This window comes from Capra hircus, chromosome 19 (genome assembly GCF_001704415.2).
Source record: "Capra hircus breed San Clemente chromosome 19, ASM170441v1, whole genome shotgun sequence".
Lineage (NCBI taxonomy): Eukaryota > Metazoa > Chordata > Mammalia > Artiodactyla > Bovidae > Capra > Capra hircus.
In genome coordinates this window covers 48,660,898-48,679,863 of record NC_030826.1, presented here as the reverse complement: position 1 = coordinate 48,679,863, position 18,966 = coordinate 48,660,898, and the positions used below count along the sequence as shown (strand labels likewise).

Sequence of the window (18,966 nt, the reverse complement as noted above, 5' to 3'; positions counted from 1 at the left end):
CATTCACTCTATCTGCATCTCCGTTCTTTCCCTGCAATTAGGTTCATCAATACCATTTTTCTAGGTTCCATATATGTGTTCAGTTCAGTTCAGTTCAGTTTAGTCGCTCAGTCGTGTCCGACTCTTTGCGACCCCATGAATCGCAGCACGCCAGGCCTCCCTGTCCATCACCAACTCCCGGAGTTCACTCAGAGAGTCGTGTTCATCGAGTCGGTGATGCCATCCAGGCATCTCATCCTCTGTTGTCCCCTTCTCCTCCTGCCCCCAATCCCTCCCAGCATCAAAGTCTTCTCCAATGAGTCAACTCTTCGCATGAGGTGGCAAGAGTACTGGAGTTTCAGCTTTAGCATCATTCCTTCCAAAGAAATCCCAGGGCTGATCTCCTTCAGAATGGACTGGTTGGATCTCCTTGCAATCCAAGGGACTCTCAAGAGTCTTCTCCAATACCACAGTTCAAAAGCATCATGTGTTAGTATACTATATTTATTTTTCTCTTTCTGACTTACTTCACTCTGTGTAACAGGCTCTAAATTCATCCGCCTCACTAGAGCTGGCTCAGCTTGTTCGTTCTTTTTTGTGACTGAGTAGTGTTTGTTGTATGTATGTATCCCACCTTCTCTGTCCTTTCATCTGCTGATGCACGTCTAGGTTGCCTCCGTGTCCTAGCTATTGGAAATGTGCTGCTGTGAACACTGGGTGCATGTGTCTTTCTCACTTATGGTTTTCTCAGGTATATGCCCAGTAGTGGGATTGCTGGGTCGTAGTTCCCACCTTTTTTGGTTAGGTTAGTTCTGGTTGGGCCCTGTACATTGCCTCTGACCGTGCTCTTCGCTGTTCCACTTCCTCTTTGTGGACACTTGAGTTTATGACCTGCGTTTACTTTTCAGTCTCCTAGATCCGTTAAGGTTCAAAAAAGAAGTATCTTAAAGGCTCTGCTCTGTTTCTGTCCGGTTCTCCTTGGAGTTTTTATAGTTGTGCTTTATGTTGTTTGATTGTGTGATGCCAGTCTGTTAGGTTTATTAGTTAATGCAGCAACTAACTCAGGAATCTACCACGGGCCAAGCACTGTCATAAGTACTAGGCCTGACAAGTCAAACAGAAATTGTCCTGGCCATTGTGGAAGTTTCAGTCTAGTGGAGGCATATGTTAATTGAATGAAACTTGTAAGAGTTGAAAATATGATAAAATACTATGAGGGAAAAGATCTGAATGAATGAGGAGCCGGCCACTTGAAAGAGTGGGAGGGAGTATCCTAGACAGAGAGAACAGCTTGGGGGAGACAGAAAGCTTTGCGAGGTCCAGGAGGCCAGTGTTACTGAAGCAGAAAGGAAGGGAGAGTGGCTGAGGTTGGAGCAGTCGGCAGGGCCCACCTCACGGAGGGCCTTGTGGGTCTTAGGAAGGAGTTTGGATTGTAACCAAGTACGGTGGGGACTCGCTGAAAGCTGAGGACTGACCCAGTCCAGTCATACTTGCTTTTTATTAAGTTGCTCCTAACTGGTATATCTTCACTGTAGACTGCGTCCTTCATCATTACAAAGTGTTCGTTTAATTTAGGGATTTTAAAATTCTGCTTTGAATTAAACTTCTATGAACCCTTTTTGTTTTCATTTCCTACCTAGGGCATCCTATTGAAAATAGCTAGTAGGGGGCAATAATAGCTAGTAGGTTGGAAATAATGTCTCTGGGGTTATGAAGAGAGGTCTGGGTAGAGAAATGCATTTAGAAGTCATTGATATTTGGGTGGTAATTGAGTCCACTGATAATTAAGGGAAAGCAGGAGAATCTGCTGAGGACTAAACTTTGGGGAATTTGGCATGTAAGAGAGATGTATGGCAGAGGAACACCGGTCAGGGAAAATGAGTCATTTGGCAGAAGGAAGTTTAGAAGGGTGTTGTGGCCAAATATGTCAGATGTTTTCAGAGACAGGCTGGGTAAAACAGGGGTACGTTGTAGCACTTTCAGTCTCAACTATCAGTTGATGTTCTTGAGTTTGCAGTTAATTTAATAATCTTATTTAATCTTAGTCTATATTTAGACTATAACATGATACTTCCTGTTAGCTTATATATTGAAAAAATGAAAACAAATCATTGAAACAGTTAAAAGTAAGAAACTGTAGAACATATTTTCTGAACACTACATAATTTCAAATATGCAGAAAAGCTGAAAGAATAGTACAGTGAACACCCAGTATACCTTTCTCTTGAATTCACCAATTTTATAAAAAACATTTTTGCTATATTTGCTTTTTCAGTCTTTAAAATTTTTCTTTTTGCTGAACTGTTTGACAGTAAATTGCAGGCATGATGACATTTCACTTCTAGATTCTGCAGCATACTCAAGACGTTTAATTTAACGCAGATATAATATTCCATTTCAAATTTTCCTAATTGCCCTTTATTGCTGTTTTGTCTTTTTGTTTATCCAGAATTCAGTCAAGGGTCATGTGTTGCTTTTAGCTGACATCTCTTTTGTTCCTTTAATCTAGAGCTGTCCTGTCACTTTTGGAGAGGGAAAGGTTCTTTCGTGACAGTGACTTTTTGGTTTTTTGGCCTCATCGTGCGGCTTGTAGGATCTTAGTTCCCTGACCAGGAATCAAACCCAGCCCCTCAGCAGTGAAAGCGTGGAGTCCTAACCGCTGGGTCACCGGGAAATCCCCAACAATGACATTTCTTAACTGTCTAGGCCAGTTGTCTTCAGAGCGTCTCACTGTTTGGGTTTATCTGATTGTTCCCTGTAGACTCAGTTTAGATGTTTTTGGTGGGAATTCTGTGTAAGTGATGTTGTGTCTTCCTTTGCACATCTCAGCAGAAGGCATGTCATCAGTTTGTCCCATTACTGACAGTAAGTTTGATCACTTTGTAAAGGTTGAGTCTGACTTTTAAAGGTTGCTTTCCCTTTGAAAGGAACAGGTAATTTATGAGGTGATATTACGGTGAGAATATCCCGTTGCCCATCAGGCTTTCACCCAGTGGTTTTAGCATTCATTCAGGCCTTGCCTGAGTCGGTTATTACACTCGTGATTGCATAATGATTTTTTTCTGATTTTTCATTCTTTCATATATTAGCATTTGAAGAGCTCTCCCTCCCTTTCTTTTGAGTGTTACTGTGGACTGATAGATTCTTTTTTAATTCATTGTAAAGCCTTAAGAGATTTTTATGTCATAATAGTTTTTGTGCCAGATATTTAAGAAGCAAGATTCTTTGGTAATGTTACTTAAAATGTTTCTGACCTGTTCTAGAAATGTTTTATTTGGAGAAGAAACTAAAGAGATATAATACTATGAAAAATTTTTATTTTTCAAAGGCTAAAAGAAATTAGTAAATGAATTCTTCAACTTTTGTTGAAGCCAGAATTTCACCTTTTCTACTATAGTGAAAAATTTCTTGACTATACAGAAAGTAGCATATTCAAAAATGGTTGAAGAACCATTGAGTTCAGTGGTGGGTCCCACTCCAGTACCCATGGGCAGAGGAGCCTGGTGGGCTACAATCTGAGTTGCAAAAAGTCAGACCCAACTGAGTGCATAGTAGTGCTAATTTTCAGGGGCTTCCTCGGTGGCTCAGGTGGAAAAGAATCCGCCTGCAATGCAAGAGACCTGGGTTAGATTCCTGGGTGGTTGAGATCCCCTGGAGAAGAGAATGGCTGCCCACTCCAGTATTCTTGTCTGGAGAATCCCATGGACAGAGGGGCCTGGCGGGCTACTATCCATGGAGTCGCAAAGAGCTGGACACGACTGAACAACTAAGCATACTATGGAAGTAAACTTTTCAAAGATAAGAAATTTTCCTCTTAAAATAATTAGAAAATATTTCAAGCATTCAAAACAGTTTGAAAAATAAGACAATGTACACTCTTTAACACCCTAGCCAGATTTAGTAAATACTGACATTTTCTCCGTATTTGTTCCAGTTCTACCTATTTTAAGAGAATATTAGAGGTTAAGCTAACATTCTCTCTCCTTTTCCCCTCCCTGCCCCTCCAGAGGTATTTATTCTCCTGAAGTTGGTGTGTATCATTCCCATCCATGTTTTTATGCTTGTCCTATATATGTTTATGGACTTCCCTGGTGGCTCAGACGGTAACGAGTCTGCCTTCAGTGCAGGAGACCTGGGTTTGATCCCTGGGTTGGGAAGATCCCCTGGAGAAGGAACTCCAGTATTCTTGCCTGGAGAATTCCATGGACAGGAGAGCCTGGCAGTCTACAGTCCATGGGGCTGTGAACAGTCGGACACAACTGAGCAACTTTCACTTTCACTTACATATGTTTATGTGCCATTATTGTTTGATGTTTAAAATTTTTACATAGGTGGTCTTCAGGTGTTTAATTAATTTGCTTGTTTCACTTTTTTAAAAGTATTCATTATTTGTGTTGATACACCTAGTTCATTTGTTTTTAAATACTATGTAGTATTCCATTATATTTATCCCTTTCCTCCTGATGAACATTTAGGGTATTTCCAATTTGGGGGGTGCTTCTTTAGAGCGCATATCGTGTACTCTTATCAATGCTTAAATCTATCTCTAGGTGTATATATTTACATGGGTTTCTTTATCTGAGGCTTACATCTTTATCTCAGTTTTGATAGACTCCTTATTTTGCTGGAATTTCACAGAGAATGCTTTTAGTATTTTGCAGTTGTTTTAAAGGGAGAGACTACTGACGTATTTTAGCCTTGTGTTGTTAACCCAGTGGGGTAGGGTTGTGGAGTAGTCCCTAGATATATTTCTAGAACAGGGTTCTCCAAAGAACTTTCTGTGGTGATGGAAATGTTCTGTATATGTACTGTCCAGTCTGGTAAGCCACTAACCATACCTGGCTATTAAGCACTTGAAATGATGCCTCTTGTTAAAATTTTTGCTTTAGATGTCCAAACTTCCTAACTCTGTCATTGATCTCCTTTAGCTGCTATTTCTGCCACCTGAATAAAGGAGTCTTGTTATTTCTCAAATGCCTTTTACCTGAGAGGTTGACTCCAGTGGTTTTTTAATAATAGGGGAGAAAGTCTAATGCAGTAAAGAGCATAAGCTTAAGAGACAGGTGGACTCCTCCTTTACTGTAACTCTTAGTGGCACTGACTGTATTACCTTGGACCAGTCATTCAGCCTTTCTACGTGCATCTTTAAAAGGAGATAATAATAATACCTAGTTCATGGAGTTGATGTGGAGATAATGCATTTAAATGTGTTTATTAGCACAGTTCCTGTCTCTGGCGTATAGGAAGCCCTTGTGAAAGCTAGCTGCTATTTTTCCTGTTATTACTGAAATGGGAGGATAGGGAATGGAGACAAAGGAGATTCACTGGAAGAGCTCAAACTTGTGAGTAATAATCTTAAAGCTAGATTGGGACACTATTCCAGATCAAAGGGAGATATCCTTGTTACTTTGGACAAATCAGTTTCCTAATTTAAAAAAACGTGTGAGTTGCTCAGTGGCGTCTAACTCTTTGCAACCCCATGGACAGTGACCTGCCAAGCTCCTCTGTTGATGGAATTCTCCAGGCAAGAATACTGGAGTGATTAGCCATTACCTTCTCCAGGGGATCTTACCGACCCAGAGATCGAACCTGGGTCTCCTGCATTGCAGCCAAGATTCTTTACTGCCTGAGCTACCAGGGGAGCCCAATTTTAAAAAGATGACTAGTAAATATATTGTTGTTCAGTTGCTAAGTCGTGTCTGACTCTTTGCGACTTCATGGACCATAGCCCACCAGGGTCCTCTGTCCATGGGATTTCCCAGGCAAGAATACTGGAGTGAGTTGCAATTTCCTTCTCCAGGGAATTTTCCTAACCCAGGGACTGAACCCCAGTCTCCTGTGTTGGCAGGTGACTTCTTTACCACTGAGCCACCTGGGAAGCCCAGTGAACATACTACAGGTGATTTATTTTGTTATGTCATTCATGGTTTATGTGTAACATTAGATTAAAGAATGAGACTTGATTAGATACTGAATATGAGCTTATGTTGGAAACAAACTTCACTCACCCTGTGTAGCAATACTGAGTGTACATCTTTCTTCCCTCAGATAGCAGTTAGAAATAGGGGGACAATATTAACATTTTTTTCCATAGAAACACATATATAGAGAGTTATGGGGTCTAACAGTCTGAAAATACTGTAAATATCCTTGTTAGTATTAATACAGTAAAAACGTGTAAGCCAAACTGAAAATCTGCAGTGGCATCTGGATTTTAATCTTGGCCTGAGTGCACCCCTGGATCTCTGCCCTTTGTAGGTGGTTTTGCTTCTGGGTATCATTTGTTGAACACTTTTAAAATTTTAGTTATTACAATAAAACGTGGTCTGTGCTCTCGAGAAGTTAACACATGAGCTGAGGACCCATGAGTAATTGCCTGTAGTATAAACGTGCTCACACTATAACAGAGAGTTGTACAAAGTGTCAGAGAAGCACTGGGCCGGGTGGCCCAGGAGAAGACGGAACGGTGACATCTATCTGATCAGGGCCTTGAAAAAGGTCTAGGATTTCTTGCAGCTTCAGCACATGAAAGCAATATCTACTTAAAATGTATAGACAAGTTTTTAAATGAAAACAGTGGGAAGTTAACAAATACAGATTGTGCCAACAGTGTATATTAAAAAAACCTAGGCGTGTAGAAAAGGACCCCAAGCAACAGTTAACACTTAGTGTTATTGACCAGTTCTTCCAAAGAGCTCAGAGGGTGTCCCCATAGACCCTATTAAGTAAACTTCTATTATGGAATTCAAGGAGTGGAAAGTATTGCCTCAGCAGCTGCCAGGTTATTTAAATAGTGTACATAAAAACATAATTTTTCTGTTAAGGTAATAATCTGTCACATGGGCCAGAATCCTTCTTGTTCAGACAAGAAACTCTCTCCCTTAACCCAGTCTGTGTTGGAAACACTGACAAATTCTTGGTCTTTGGTTCCCCTCCCCACCCCACTCCCATCCGCCATGCAGACCACTCTCCATCCTTAGCAGTTTTTCTTTGTGGTCTTATTAATGTCTTTGATTAGGCTTCAGTTTCCTTTCATGCCATCCCTCTTCTAATCATGCCTTGAGGTGGCCTCTTAGCTTTCTTTCCTTGAATTTCCACAAAAGCTCTACTTTTGCTTGGCAGGGGGAATATCCAATTTCAGGAAAGCTTTAATTTTCAAACTTTGCTGCACATGGGAATTATCTGGGGAGAGAGATTAAAAATACAGATTACTGAGCTTCACCTGGGGTTCTGTAAATTTGAGTTGCATTTTGATACTCTACTTTTAACAGTTTCGGTTCAGTTCATTCACTCAGTCATGTGCTATTCTTTGTGACCTCATGGCTGGCAGCACACCAGGCTTCCCTGTCCGTCACCAACTCTTGGAGCTTGCTCCAACTCTTGTCCATCAAGTCGGTGATGTCATCCAAGCATCTCATCCTCTGTCATTCCTTTCTCCTGCCTTCAGTCTTGCCCAGCATCAGGGTCTTTTCCAGTGAGTCAGTTCTTCGTATCAGGAGGCCAAAGTATTGGAACTTTAGCATCAGTCCTTCCGATGAATATTCAGGACTGATTGCCTTTAGGATTGACTGGTTTGATCTCCTTGCAGTCCAAGGAACTCTCAAGAGTCTTCTCCAACACTGCAGTTCAAAAGCATCAATTCTTTGGCACTCAGCTTTCTATATGGTCCAACGCTCACATCTGTACATGGCTAGTGGAAAAACCATAGCTTTGACTATAAGGACTTTGTTGGTAAAGTAATATCTCTGCTTTTAAATATGCTGTCTAGGTTTGTCATAACTTTTCTTCCAAGGAGCAAGTGTCTTTAAATTTCATGGCTGCAGTCACCCTCTGCAGTGATTTTGGAGCCCCCCAAAATAAAGTCTGTTACTGTTTCCATTGTTTCCCCATCTATTTGCCATGAAGTGATGGGACTGGATGCCATGATCTTTGTTTTTTCAATGCTTAGTTTTAAGCCAGCTTTTTCACTCTCCTCTTTCACTTTCATCAAGAGGCTCTTTAGTTCCTCTTCACTTTCTGCCACAAGGATAGTGTCATCTGCATATCTGAGGTTATTGGTATTTCTCCCAGCAATCTTGATTCTGGCTTGTGCTTCATCCAGCCTAGCATTTCACGTGATATACTCTGCATATAAGTTAAATAAGCAGGGTGACAATATACAGCCTTGACGTACTCTTATCCCAGTTTTGAACCAGTCCGTTGTTCCATGTCTGGTTCTAACTGTTGCTTCCTGACCTGCACAGATTTCTCAGGAGGCAGGTAACGTGGTCTGGTATTCCCATCTCTAGAAGAATTTTCCACAGTTTGTTGTGGTCCACACAGTCAAAGGCTTTGGCATAGTCAATAAAGCAGAAGTAGATTTTTTTCTGAAATTCTCTTGCTTTTTCGATGATCCAGTGGATGCTGGCGATTTGATCTCTGGTTCGTCTGCCTTTTCTAAATCCAGCTTGAATATCTGGAAGTTCTCGCTCAGTTCACGTACTATTGAAACCTAGCTTGGAGAATTTTGAGCATTACTTTGCTAGCATGTGAGATGATTGAAATTGTGCAGTTGTTTGAATATTCTTTGGCATTGCCTTTCTTTGGAATTGGAATGAAAACTGACCTTTTCCAGGCCTGTGGCCACTGCTGAGTTTTCCGAATTTGCTGGCATATTGAGTGCAGCACTTTCTCAGCATCATCTTTTAGGATTCAAAATAACTCAACTGGAATACCATCACCTCTGCTAGTTTGATTCGTAGTCATGCTTCCTAAGGCCCACTTGATTTTGCACTCCAGGATGTCTGGCTCTAGGTGAGTGATCACACCATGGTGGTTAGCTGGGCCTTTAAGATCTTTTTGTACAGTTCTCCTGTGCATTCTTTAACAGTGACCCATGTGATTTTGCTGCACTTCTAGTTTTAGGATGGATAGTTTCAAGGCAGCATCTCACACTTCATATTTTGGCCACTCTGGACAGCATGCCATGCTGTGCTCAGTTGTGTCCAGGTCTTTGTGACCGTGGACTGTAGGCTGCCAGGTCCTCTATCCATGGGATTTCCCAGGCAAGGATACTGGAGTTGGTTGCCATTTCCTCCTCCAGGAGATCTTCCTGACCTAGGGATCTAACCCACATCTCCTGTGTCTCCTGTCTTGGCAGGTGGATTCTTTACCACTGAGTCACCAGGGAGGCCCCTGTGAGGCAGGCAGGATCCAACCAGGGATGGAACCAGTGCCCCCCTCCGTGGAAGTGCAGAGTCCTAACCACTGGATGTCAGGAAGTTCCTGAGAAGTGTTTTTCAGATTGTGGGCTGTATGCAGCATGTTTTAAAAGCAGAAAAAGAATGGAATAGAAGGTATTAAAATGGGATGGAGGAGAAGACATTAGTCTAAGTGAAAGTGAAAGAAAGGGAAAGTCACTCAGTCGTGTCCGACTCTTTGTGACCCCGTGGACTTTACAGTCCATGGAATTCTCCAGGCCAGAATATTGGAGTGGGTAGCCATTCCCCCTTCTCCAGGGGATCTTCCCAACCCAGGGATCGAACCCAGGTCTCCCACATTTCAAGTGGATTCTTTACCAGTTGAGCCATAAGGGAAGTCCAGGAATACTGGAGTGGGTAGCCTATCCCTTCTCCAGTGGATCTTCCTGACCCAGGAATCAAACCAGGGTCTCCTGCATTGCAGACGGATCCTGTACCATCCAAACTATGAGGGAAGCTAAGAGTAGTGCTTAAAAGACTTTAGTTTGGGGGCTATATACTAGATTGAGATATAAAATGTATTCTTACTTTGGGTCATGGACAAAAAGTTTGCTGACTGCCCTCTCAAAGTTATGTGTATAGCCTTAAGCTAACTCGAACTGACTTGCTCCCCAAAGTGGTGGTGCCGCTTTAGGGTCCCGAAGATGATATCCCAGCGTTTCTGTTGTTGTCTCTTCTTCTCAAAAGTTTGTTTGGATGGACTTTAAAATTTTTGTCTGGTGATGAGTATGAAACTATCTCATTGTGGTTTTACTCTGCCTTTTCCGGATAGCTAGTGAGGTTGATGTTAATCACTTTTTTCTTTCATACAAGAAAATTAATATAATTTATCTGCTAGATATTTTTTTAAAACTGTCATTTTAAATCTTTAATCAGACTCCGTTCATGATTATCAGTCATATTACATGCCATGATTAGCTTTCTATAAACAATTTTGCCTTCTGTGTACAAATTGGTATCAGTGAAATAAAAAATAAAACCATATACTAGGCAAATAATTTTATTTATCTTTGTCTCAAACTTTATTCTTAGGCTTCTTCAGCTTCATTAGCTGCAAAGAATGAATTGTATATAAGCAAAAACTGAAAAGAGCTGCAGTGTCCAGGGGCTTAGGCTTAAAAATATTGGAGATCTAGATTTTATCAGATCCATAAACAAAATCTTTAAAAGCAGTCATAATATAAAATAGCAGCTGCCAGTAACTTCTTCAAGATTTATCTTCTTCAGAAGTTAACTCAGTTCAGTTTGCTTCATTCTTGGAAGCCTCATCAAAATTCTCCACAAGATCTGGAACTCTATCATCCTCCTCCTCTCCAGTGGCAAGAGGTGCTTTTCCATCCACAGATTATTTGGGCAGAGCTTCAGCCAGTCTCCTTAAACTGGTCAGACTGTTGGCACCAAGCTGGTTTAAGCTGCTTTGTCTCAGCGTGGCCGGTGATGGTGAAAGTGTTTGCTGCCAAAGATGCCTGAACTTTAGGGTTGTTAAAGTGGATCACTGTTCCTTGATTTGTGAACATATTCACCTCTTCAATACCAGAGATATTGTTTACCCCTAACTTCTTTAAAGAGAACTGAAGTTTTTTGTCATCTGCTGTGGCTGTTCTACGAACCACCACCTTCTTTCTGCGAGCAGTTCCTTTCCCACCAGTGTGCACTTGTGCCTGCAGTTTGGCGAGTTTCTCCTGGTTCATGATAGTTTCTTTCATCTTGTTGGAGCGAAAATGGGGCCGTGCAGGGGACTAGGGTTGGCGCTCAGGTGGCCTCGGGCAGACCAGCTGAGGTTAGGCGCACACGCGCGGGGACGCGAGAGGGCAGCTAGAGCTATCTGCTAGGTGTTGTATCAGTGTTGCAGTGGTAATGGGGATACTCTTCAGTGGCACATTATAAATACATTTCCCTGAATACTGGAAATGACTTGACTTGCTAACACTAGTGATTGACAGTTGAGGGGCGTAAGTGGTTTAATTTTACGAGTTTCTCTTTATGCACTATAGTCTATGCTTTTACCTGAGTCTTTGAATTTGGCATAATGACCTTATATTTGTATTCATACAAGACTATCAGTAGCCATTATTATTAGCATCATTTTTATTGATTTGAATATTAATATTTTTATGTATTTGCATAGAGACTGTGCAGTATTTTTCCTAAAATATTATAGCAAAAATATATGCATGTGATGTTTAAGACTATAAAAGGATAAAAAAACTGGCCTTCCTTCCTTTCCTCCATTTCTTCTCCCCAGGAGCAACTACGAAAAAGAGTCTTATATGACCTCTTATATGTATATACTATATTGCTCTTCCCCCCTTTTTTTTGTTTGTTTCTAATTTCTTTTCTCAAATGACATTCTCATCATTGTTTTGTAGCTGGCTTTTTCTTCTACTTAATATCTTCAAGATTTTTTATTTCAACCCATATGAATATTACCATATTCTTTTCAACTGCTGTATTGGATGCTATTATCTATATGCATTGTAATTTATGATTTGTTTAAGTATGGATATATATTTAGGTTAAACGAAAAAACCCACAAAATACACACAAAGAAACTGTTGTGTTAAGTATTTTGTAATTACTGAAGTGCATGTGTCTGTTTATCTGTAGAATAACTTCTAGGAGGTAGAATTGTTGGGTCAAAGGGATATGCCTTCAGATAGATTTTTGCCAAATTGCCTTCTTAACAATTGAACTTATTTAAACTCTGCCAATAATACTTCAGAATGAACTGACCAGTATTTAATGTTAACTTTGAAAAGTGCTCACATTGTTCAGTATGTATATAGTCATAGTTTGAATAGACCCTATTTTGTGGTTTCCAGCTAGATACTGGAGTGTAGAATTTGTGAGCCTTTTTTTGCCTTTCTTCCTCTTACCTCTAAACCAAATAGAAAGCAAACATACTTTAGCTTAAGATAAAGCTAAACGAACTGTTAAATATCAGAATGCAATGATTATCCAAAATCTTGTAGAATCTGTGAAAGCTGATCCTTTGAAATTAGATGTTGGACAGTGTTTCTGTTACTGTCCAATTTACTACGGAAGAGTACTATCAACAGTCTTTCTTTAGCAAAAAAAAAAAACAAAAAACAACACATTAACTGCTCTCATTGATAGTCTTTAAATAGCAATTTTCTGAGTTTCTCATTATAAAAGATTTATATACTGTGTTAAATACTGTTTTAATCAGCTCCCTTTTTTTTGCAAGTGACAAAAAACCAACATGTTTACTTTAAGCAAGTGACTTGCTTCAAGTCACACTTGGTTTGTGTGACTGGGAAATTTGAATGACAGCTTCTGCCAGTACTCCTGAGTACTCTTTTCTCACTCCTGCTTCCTCTGTTTTCTTGTCTTGATTCCCTTCTTCCACAAGGGAGGTAAAGGTGGGTTGGCCCCAGACCGCCTCTGGCCACCATCTTGGAAAGAACAAGCTTCAGAGCACTTCTCACCCAGCATCTGAATATAAAATCTCAGGCAGGACCCTAGCTGGCCGTCAGTGCCCACGCTAGGGAGATAGACTACTGTGCATGGGGACCCCATCCGAATCAGGTGGTGTGGGGGAAGGTAATTCTCTCAGGAGAGTGATGCTGGCAAGTTCTGCCAGTAAAAGAAGTATGCCAAATCTTTCTTAGGTCTAAGAGGCAGGCATTCAGCTGCAGAGGTGGAATAGCTACCATGAACAGGTGAATTACAAGGTAACATGGCTCAGAGACGGCGACAAGAATTCAGAAGAGTTTGGGGGAGTTAGAGCAGTCTTTTGCAGGAAATGGTACCTGAGTCAGATGTTTCAGTAGCCATGTGATATTCCACACCACTTGATTTCTTGCTTCATAAGGTCGCTTTTATCCATCTTTTTCTTTGTTTTCACAGCCAGACTCTGAATCCAGGTCTTTATTTTCCCGGTAGTTGCAACCGCCCTGTCTCTGACCTGTTCCCCTTGTCCTTTTCATTGTACACACTGAAGCCAGAGAAGGCTTCCTAGAGCACTCTTCCCATGACCCTGCCCTGCTCAGAAAGCCTGTGACAGCCTTCATTACTGCCCGAATAAAGTGCTGTACAAACGCCTACACCTAACATTTAAGGATCCCTGTGTTCTGGTCCTCGAACTGCTTTTCCAACCTTTGCTTCTGCAATCCTTTGCTTGGACTCTGTTTGACAGCATTTTGCGTAAACAGCTGAGAGGAACACAGGCGCTATCTCTATAAGCAGGTTTGACTTGTGTTTCTTCTCTTGGATTTGAGGGATTCCTCTAGGCTCAGTCTTCCCTTGAATCCCTTTCAGCTTTCTCTTATTTATACTTATGCAGCTGAGACCCAAATAATTTCCAGAAGACAGTGAAATGGACTGGATTACCATCATGATGCTTGTCATGTGGTGATTCCGTGATTTAGCTGAATCTGTGAAGACTGCATCTTTTTAGTAGATGAAGATTTGCTGAGATGAAGGAGGTTTCTTTCCTTACTACTTACTACGTAATGGGGGGTGCTCAGTCACTAAAAGTCGTGTCTGACTCTTTGCGACCCCATAACTGTAGCCTGTCAGGCTCCTCTGTCCATGGGATTTCCCAAGCATGAATACTGGAGTGGGTTGCCATTTCCTCCTCCAGGGGATCTTCCCGACCCAGGGATCGAACCTGCATCTTCTACTTGGCAGGTGAATTCTTTACCACTGAGCCACCAGGGAAACCCCTTACTATGTAGGCTCACCTGCGAAGTCTGGCCTAGCGTGATCCCTTGAACCTTTTTCTACAGAAAGTAATGGATATAGTCTTATTTGGAAAATCTTTCCAGTGAACACATATGGGGAGTAGTGCTTTGTATAAAAGATCTTGACCTTTTATATCCTTTATTATACTTTCTTCTCCGGGTGTCCTGTACCCTTTTAGTTTGTACCTAATGAGAGTTCCGAGAAGGCAATGGCACCCCACTCCAGTACTCTTGCCTGGAAAATCCCATGGACGGAGGAGCCTGGTGGGCTGCAGTCTATGGGTTCGCGAAGAGTCGGACATGACTGAGCGACTTCCCCTTCACTTTTCACTTTCATGCATTGGAGAAGGAAATGGCAACCCACTCCACTGTTCTTGCCTGGAGAATCCCAGGGATGGGGGAGCCTGGTGGGCTACTGTCTATGGGGTCGCACAGAGTCGGACACGACTGAAGTGACTTAGCAGCAGCAGCAGCAGCAGCAGCAGCAGTGAGTTAGCTGGACCTGAAGAGAGCTTAGGAATGGGGGATGGAAGAGGCAATCAGGAGGTGACCAGCAACCCAAAGCCATGGTTACCATAAAGCTTAATTGTGAAAAATGAATTCAGTGTTAACTGATCTTGATAAAATTAATCCTTATATTTAAAAATACATTTCTTGTTCTGTAAACATCATTGGAAAGTGTAATAATAGTAATGCAGTCATAGCATTTTAAGAGAAACTTGTTTCTTCCCACAGATTTTCTTATTAAAATACTTCATAGACTTTTTCAGAGGATTGAGTAAATCTGCATGCTTGTTATAAACTAAGCTCTCAAATGATATATCTTGGTATATTTATTTACATACATAGGTATTCCTAGACTGGACATCGCAGCTCGTCAGTTGGCAAACAGGCATCTGCTGTTGATGAATTTATGCTGAAAAATTACAGTCAGTTGTCTGTTTCTTAAGTGAACCCCCGATCCCATTTTCTCCCGGTATTGGAATCTTGCTTGTCTTCTCTCTTCCTTCTTCCTTTCTGTCTCAGCCCTAACCTTGAGCGTCACCGTGGCACTCAGGAAGAACTTCTGGCCAAGGACAGGGCTGCGGCACCAGTGGACTTCCTGTCTGGTTGCTGAGAGCCGTTTCTTAGTGCAGCAGGGCACCGTGTTGCGCCTGTTCTCTTGGAGATGTCTTTTTTTATTTATATTCTCATCAGGTCTTTCACAAATACACTGTTAACTTTTTTTATTGTGGTTACCTGTAAACCAGTTAACCCCTCTAGGTAATTGAGAACTGAATATAATTGCAGTTTTTTTTTGGTACTTCTAGTTTGGGATATAATGGGAAAACTTGCATTTAGATTTTCTACAGACACCAAGGTCAGAGCTAAATCATTGCTTCTTGGTGTTCTTTGAACTTGGCAGTTATTAGAAAAATAGAAGTATGACATATCTCTTTTCGGGGGTATACATCCAAACAGGAAAAACTGGAAAACCCGTAGTTCGTAGAAATGAGGTATTGATTTGTAACTATACCATTTCTTTCTTTACAGGTAGGCGAAAACCAAGAGTACATCGGCCTCGTTCTCCAATATTGGAAGAAAAAGACATCCCGCCCCTTGAATTTCCCAAGTCCTCTGAGGATTTAATGGTGCCTAATGAGCATATAATGAATGTTATTGCCATTTATGAGGTACTGCGGAACTTTGGCACGGTTCTAAGGTTATCTCCTTTTCGCTTCGAGGACTTCTGTGCGGCTCTGGTGAGTCAAGAGCAGTGCACACTTATGGCAGAGATGCACGTCGTGCTTTTGAAAGCAGTCTTGCGTGAAGAAGACACTTCCAATACTACCTTTGGACCCGCCGATCTGAAAGACAGCGTGAATTCCACGCTGTATTTCATCGATGGCATGACGTGGCCAGAGGTGCTGCGGGTGTACTGTGAGAGTGACAAGGAGTACCATCACGTTCTTCCTTACCAAGAAGCGGAGGACTATCCTTACGGGCCGGTAGAGAACAAGATCAAAGTTCTGCAGTTCTTGGTCGACCAGTTTCTCACCACGAACATCGCGCGGGAGGAGCTGATGTCTGAAGGGGTGATCCAGTACGACGACCACTGCCGGGTCTGCCACAAGCTCGGGGACTTGCTTTGCTGCGAGACCTGCTCGGCGGTGTACCACCTGGAATGCGTGAAGCCGCCGCTCGAGGAGGTCCCGGAGGATGAGTGGCAGTGTGAAGTCTGTGTAGCACACAAGGTGCCTGGTGTGACTGACTGCGTTGCTGAAATCCAAAAAAACAAACCCTATATTCGACACGAACCTATCGGATATGACAGAAGTCGGAGGAAATACTGGTTCTTAAACCGAAGACTCATAATGTGAGTAAATCTGGTCTTAGATTTTTTGTGTGTGTGTATTTAAAATTAAGCCAGCCTCCTTCATGATTGATGTAGCAGAGCTGTGCTGCCGATGTGATACAGAGTTTTGTGATTTAATAATGAGTTGTATGCGTGCGTGCTAAGTCGCTTCATAGTGCCTGACTTTTTGCAACCCAGTGGACTGTAGCCTGCCAGGCTCCTCTGTCCATGGGATTCTCCAGGCAAGAATACTGGAGTGGGTTGCCATGCCCTCCTCCAGGGGATCTTCTCCCCCCAGGGATCAACCCTGTGTGTCCTACATCTCCTGTATGGGCAGGCTGATTCTTTACCACTAGCACCGTCTGGGAAGCCCAATGAATTGTATAGTTTAATAGCTACTAACTTGAAGGAATATGTGCATTAAAACAAGTTTTTACAATTTTAAGGACAGAAGGGTATATGAGAAAAAGCAAAGTATACCCCATTGTATTCAATACCTAGGATGGAAAAATTAATTACATAAAATTACATAAAGACATTAATTACTAGGTGGAAAGCCACATGCCACTGTGGGCCCTTCCCCCATTAGATCCCTGTGCCTCCCCCCACTCCTGCTCCCACCCCCCAGGATAGTCTCCATCCTCACTTTGGTGTTAGGATTTTCTTGCTTCTCTTTTTAGTTTTGCTGTGCCTGTAATGAAATGGAGCAGCAAGAACAAACCAGCTGTCTCAGGAAAGATCGGTGCCGTCACATTGATTGCAGTCTCCCAGAAGATGAACCCGACAAACTCATGGTCATAGTCTTGGCTTGTGCTTTCCCGAGGGTTTTCAAGAGATTGCTTCCAGGCAGGGCAGTGGGAAGAGTGGGAGAAAGTCTGGGGAAGCAGAGGGTTGACCTCAGTGAGGGTGAGAGACAGGGTTGCAGTGTGGACTTGGATTTGGACAGCCTGTAGAAGTATGGTCAGAGAGAGCGGCTGCTTTGTAGTTTCAGCTTCTAAAGTTTTCAGAGCCTTCTTCAAGCTCTCAGAGCTAGGTCAAAGCAGAAATCATCGTGGGATGAAATGAAAGAGAGGAGAGGAGAGAGGGAACTTCATCAGCATATGGCCAGACCAGGCCAGCTAGAGAGGAGGAGCTTAGCCAGGCCCACCCTTAGTTTTTAAAAATGGTACAGAATACACAGCGAATTTCAGAATTTTGTACAGTTGTCATCTTGCAGTGTTGCTGTTGAGAAATCTGAGTCCGTTCATTGATTCTTTGTATATAACCAGTTTGGACTTACCTGGAAGCTTCATGAGCCTTCTCTTTGCCTTGGTGTTTCCTGCAGTTGTGGAGAGATGTGGCCTCCTGTGGGTCTGTTTTTGTCCATTGTGTGTGTGGTGGGCACTTTCAGTCTGACAGTGGAGTCAGTTCTGAGAACTTCCCTTGAGGACTTCCTCCTCCCCTATTCCCTGTTTCATTTTTCTTCAGCTGTTATGTTGTTGAATGTTGGACTTCCTGTTTTGGTCTTCTGATTCTATCTTTTCTCTCCAGTCTTCCTCTCTGTCTTCTTTGCAGTGTGTGGGTGTGTGTGCACGCATGCGTGTTGCTCGGTGCGCGTATGTGTTCCTCAGTTTTTATGGAAGATTTTTCTGAAGATTGATCTTCAAGCCCAAGTATTTATTTTCCTTTTCCTATCATATTTTTATTTTTTAAGAGCTCTTTTGTTCTTAAAATCATCCTCATTTTCTAAAAATAACATAAAATCCTGGTCTTTTATTTTCTGGAAATAAAAATTTCTCTTGCTTTTGAAGATATTTTTGATCATTCTTCATATATTTTTTCCCTCTGTTTCTTCTAATCTGCTTCTCCCTGCTGTTTGTTTTGTTTCTTCCATCCTTAGATATCTGTTAATCTTTAGTTTTCTGCTCTTGATTGATTAACATTGTGGGATTATACAGCTGATTGGAAGTTCTGAGCAAGTGGGTAGGCTATGTCAATTTTGAGCTTAACCTTTGGGTGATTTTTCTTAATCTTTGTTCTTGGTGATCCCCAGCATCACTCACTATCTTTAGCTCTTCCTCTTGAGCTGGTCAGGTGGTCCAGAGAGGCCTTTTCTCGTGTCCTGCGTGGAGCATGAGGGTCTGGCTGGCTGGGTGGAGAGCGTGGGCTGCATTTACCACACACAGCACATTTAACTATGTGCTTTGTTTTTTGTCCAGTCGTGTCTGATTCTTTGCGACCCCAGGGACTGCAGCATGGCAGGCTTCCCTGTCCTTCATTATCTCCTGGAGTTTGCTCAGACTCATGTCCATTAAGTTGATGATGCCATCCAACCATCATCCTCTGTTGCCCCCTTTTCCTCCTGCCCTCAATCATTCCCAGCATCAGGGTCTTTTCCAATGAGTTGGCTCCTTGCATCAGGTAGCCGAAATATTGGAGCTTTAGCATCAGTCCTTCCAGTGAATATTCAGGTTCCTTTAGGATTGACTTCTTGGGTCTCCTTGCAGCCCACGGGACTGTCAAGAGGCTTCTGCAGACTGTGTGCATAGCCACTCAGTTCCTTGGTTTTCTGTACAGTACCCCTGTTCCCGGTGTCCCCTGGTCCAGAGAACCTCACTTTTACCTCCTGTAGTAACTAAACCTTTAGTGGCTTAAAGTGGGTACTAAGTGGTCTCTAGGTCTGCTCTGAAGCCGCTGTCAAGCCCTTCTCTGCTGTCCACACTCCTCC

The 18,966-nt window shown here is 42.2% G+C and overlaps 1 protein-coding gene and 1 pseudogene across 14 annotated transcripts in view; one reads left to right on the top strand and one right to left on the bottom strand.

The window, feature by feature from the left end:
* Positions 1 to 18,966, top strand: part of BPTF (bromodomain PHD finger transcription factor) — a 133,372-nt gene that overhangs the window by 25,481 nt on the left and 88,925 nt on the right. For all 14 annotated transcript variants that reach the window (XM_018065376.1, XM_018065372.1, XM_018065368.1 and 11 more), the window contains exon 2: positions 15,458 to 16,280. In XM_018065376.1, coding sequence (XP_017920865.1) covers positions 15,458 to 16,280 — 823 coding nt within the window. The remainder of the gene's footprint in view (positions 1 to 15,457; positions 16,281 to 18,966) is intronic.
* LOC102182628 lies at positions 10,112 to 10,966 on the bottom strand (annotated as a pseudogene).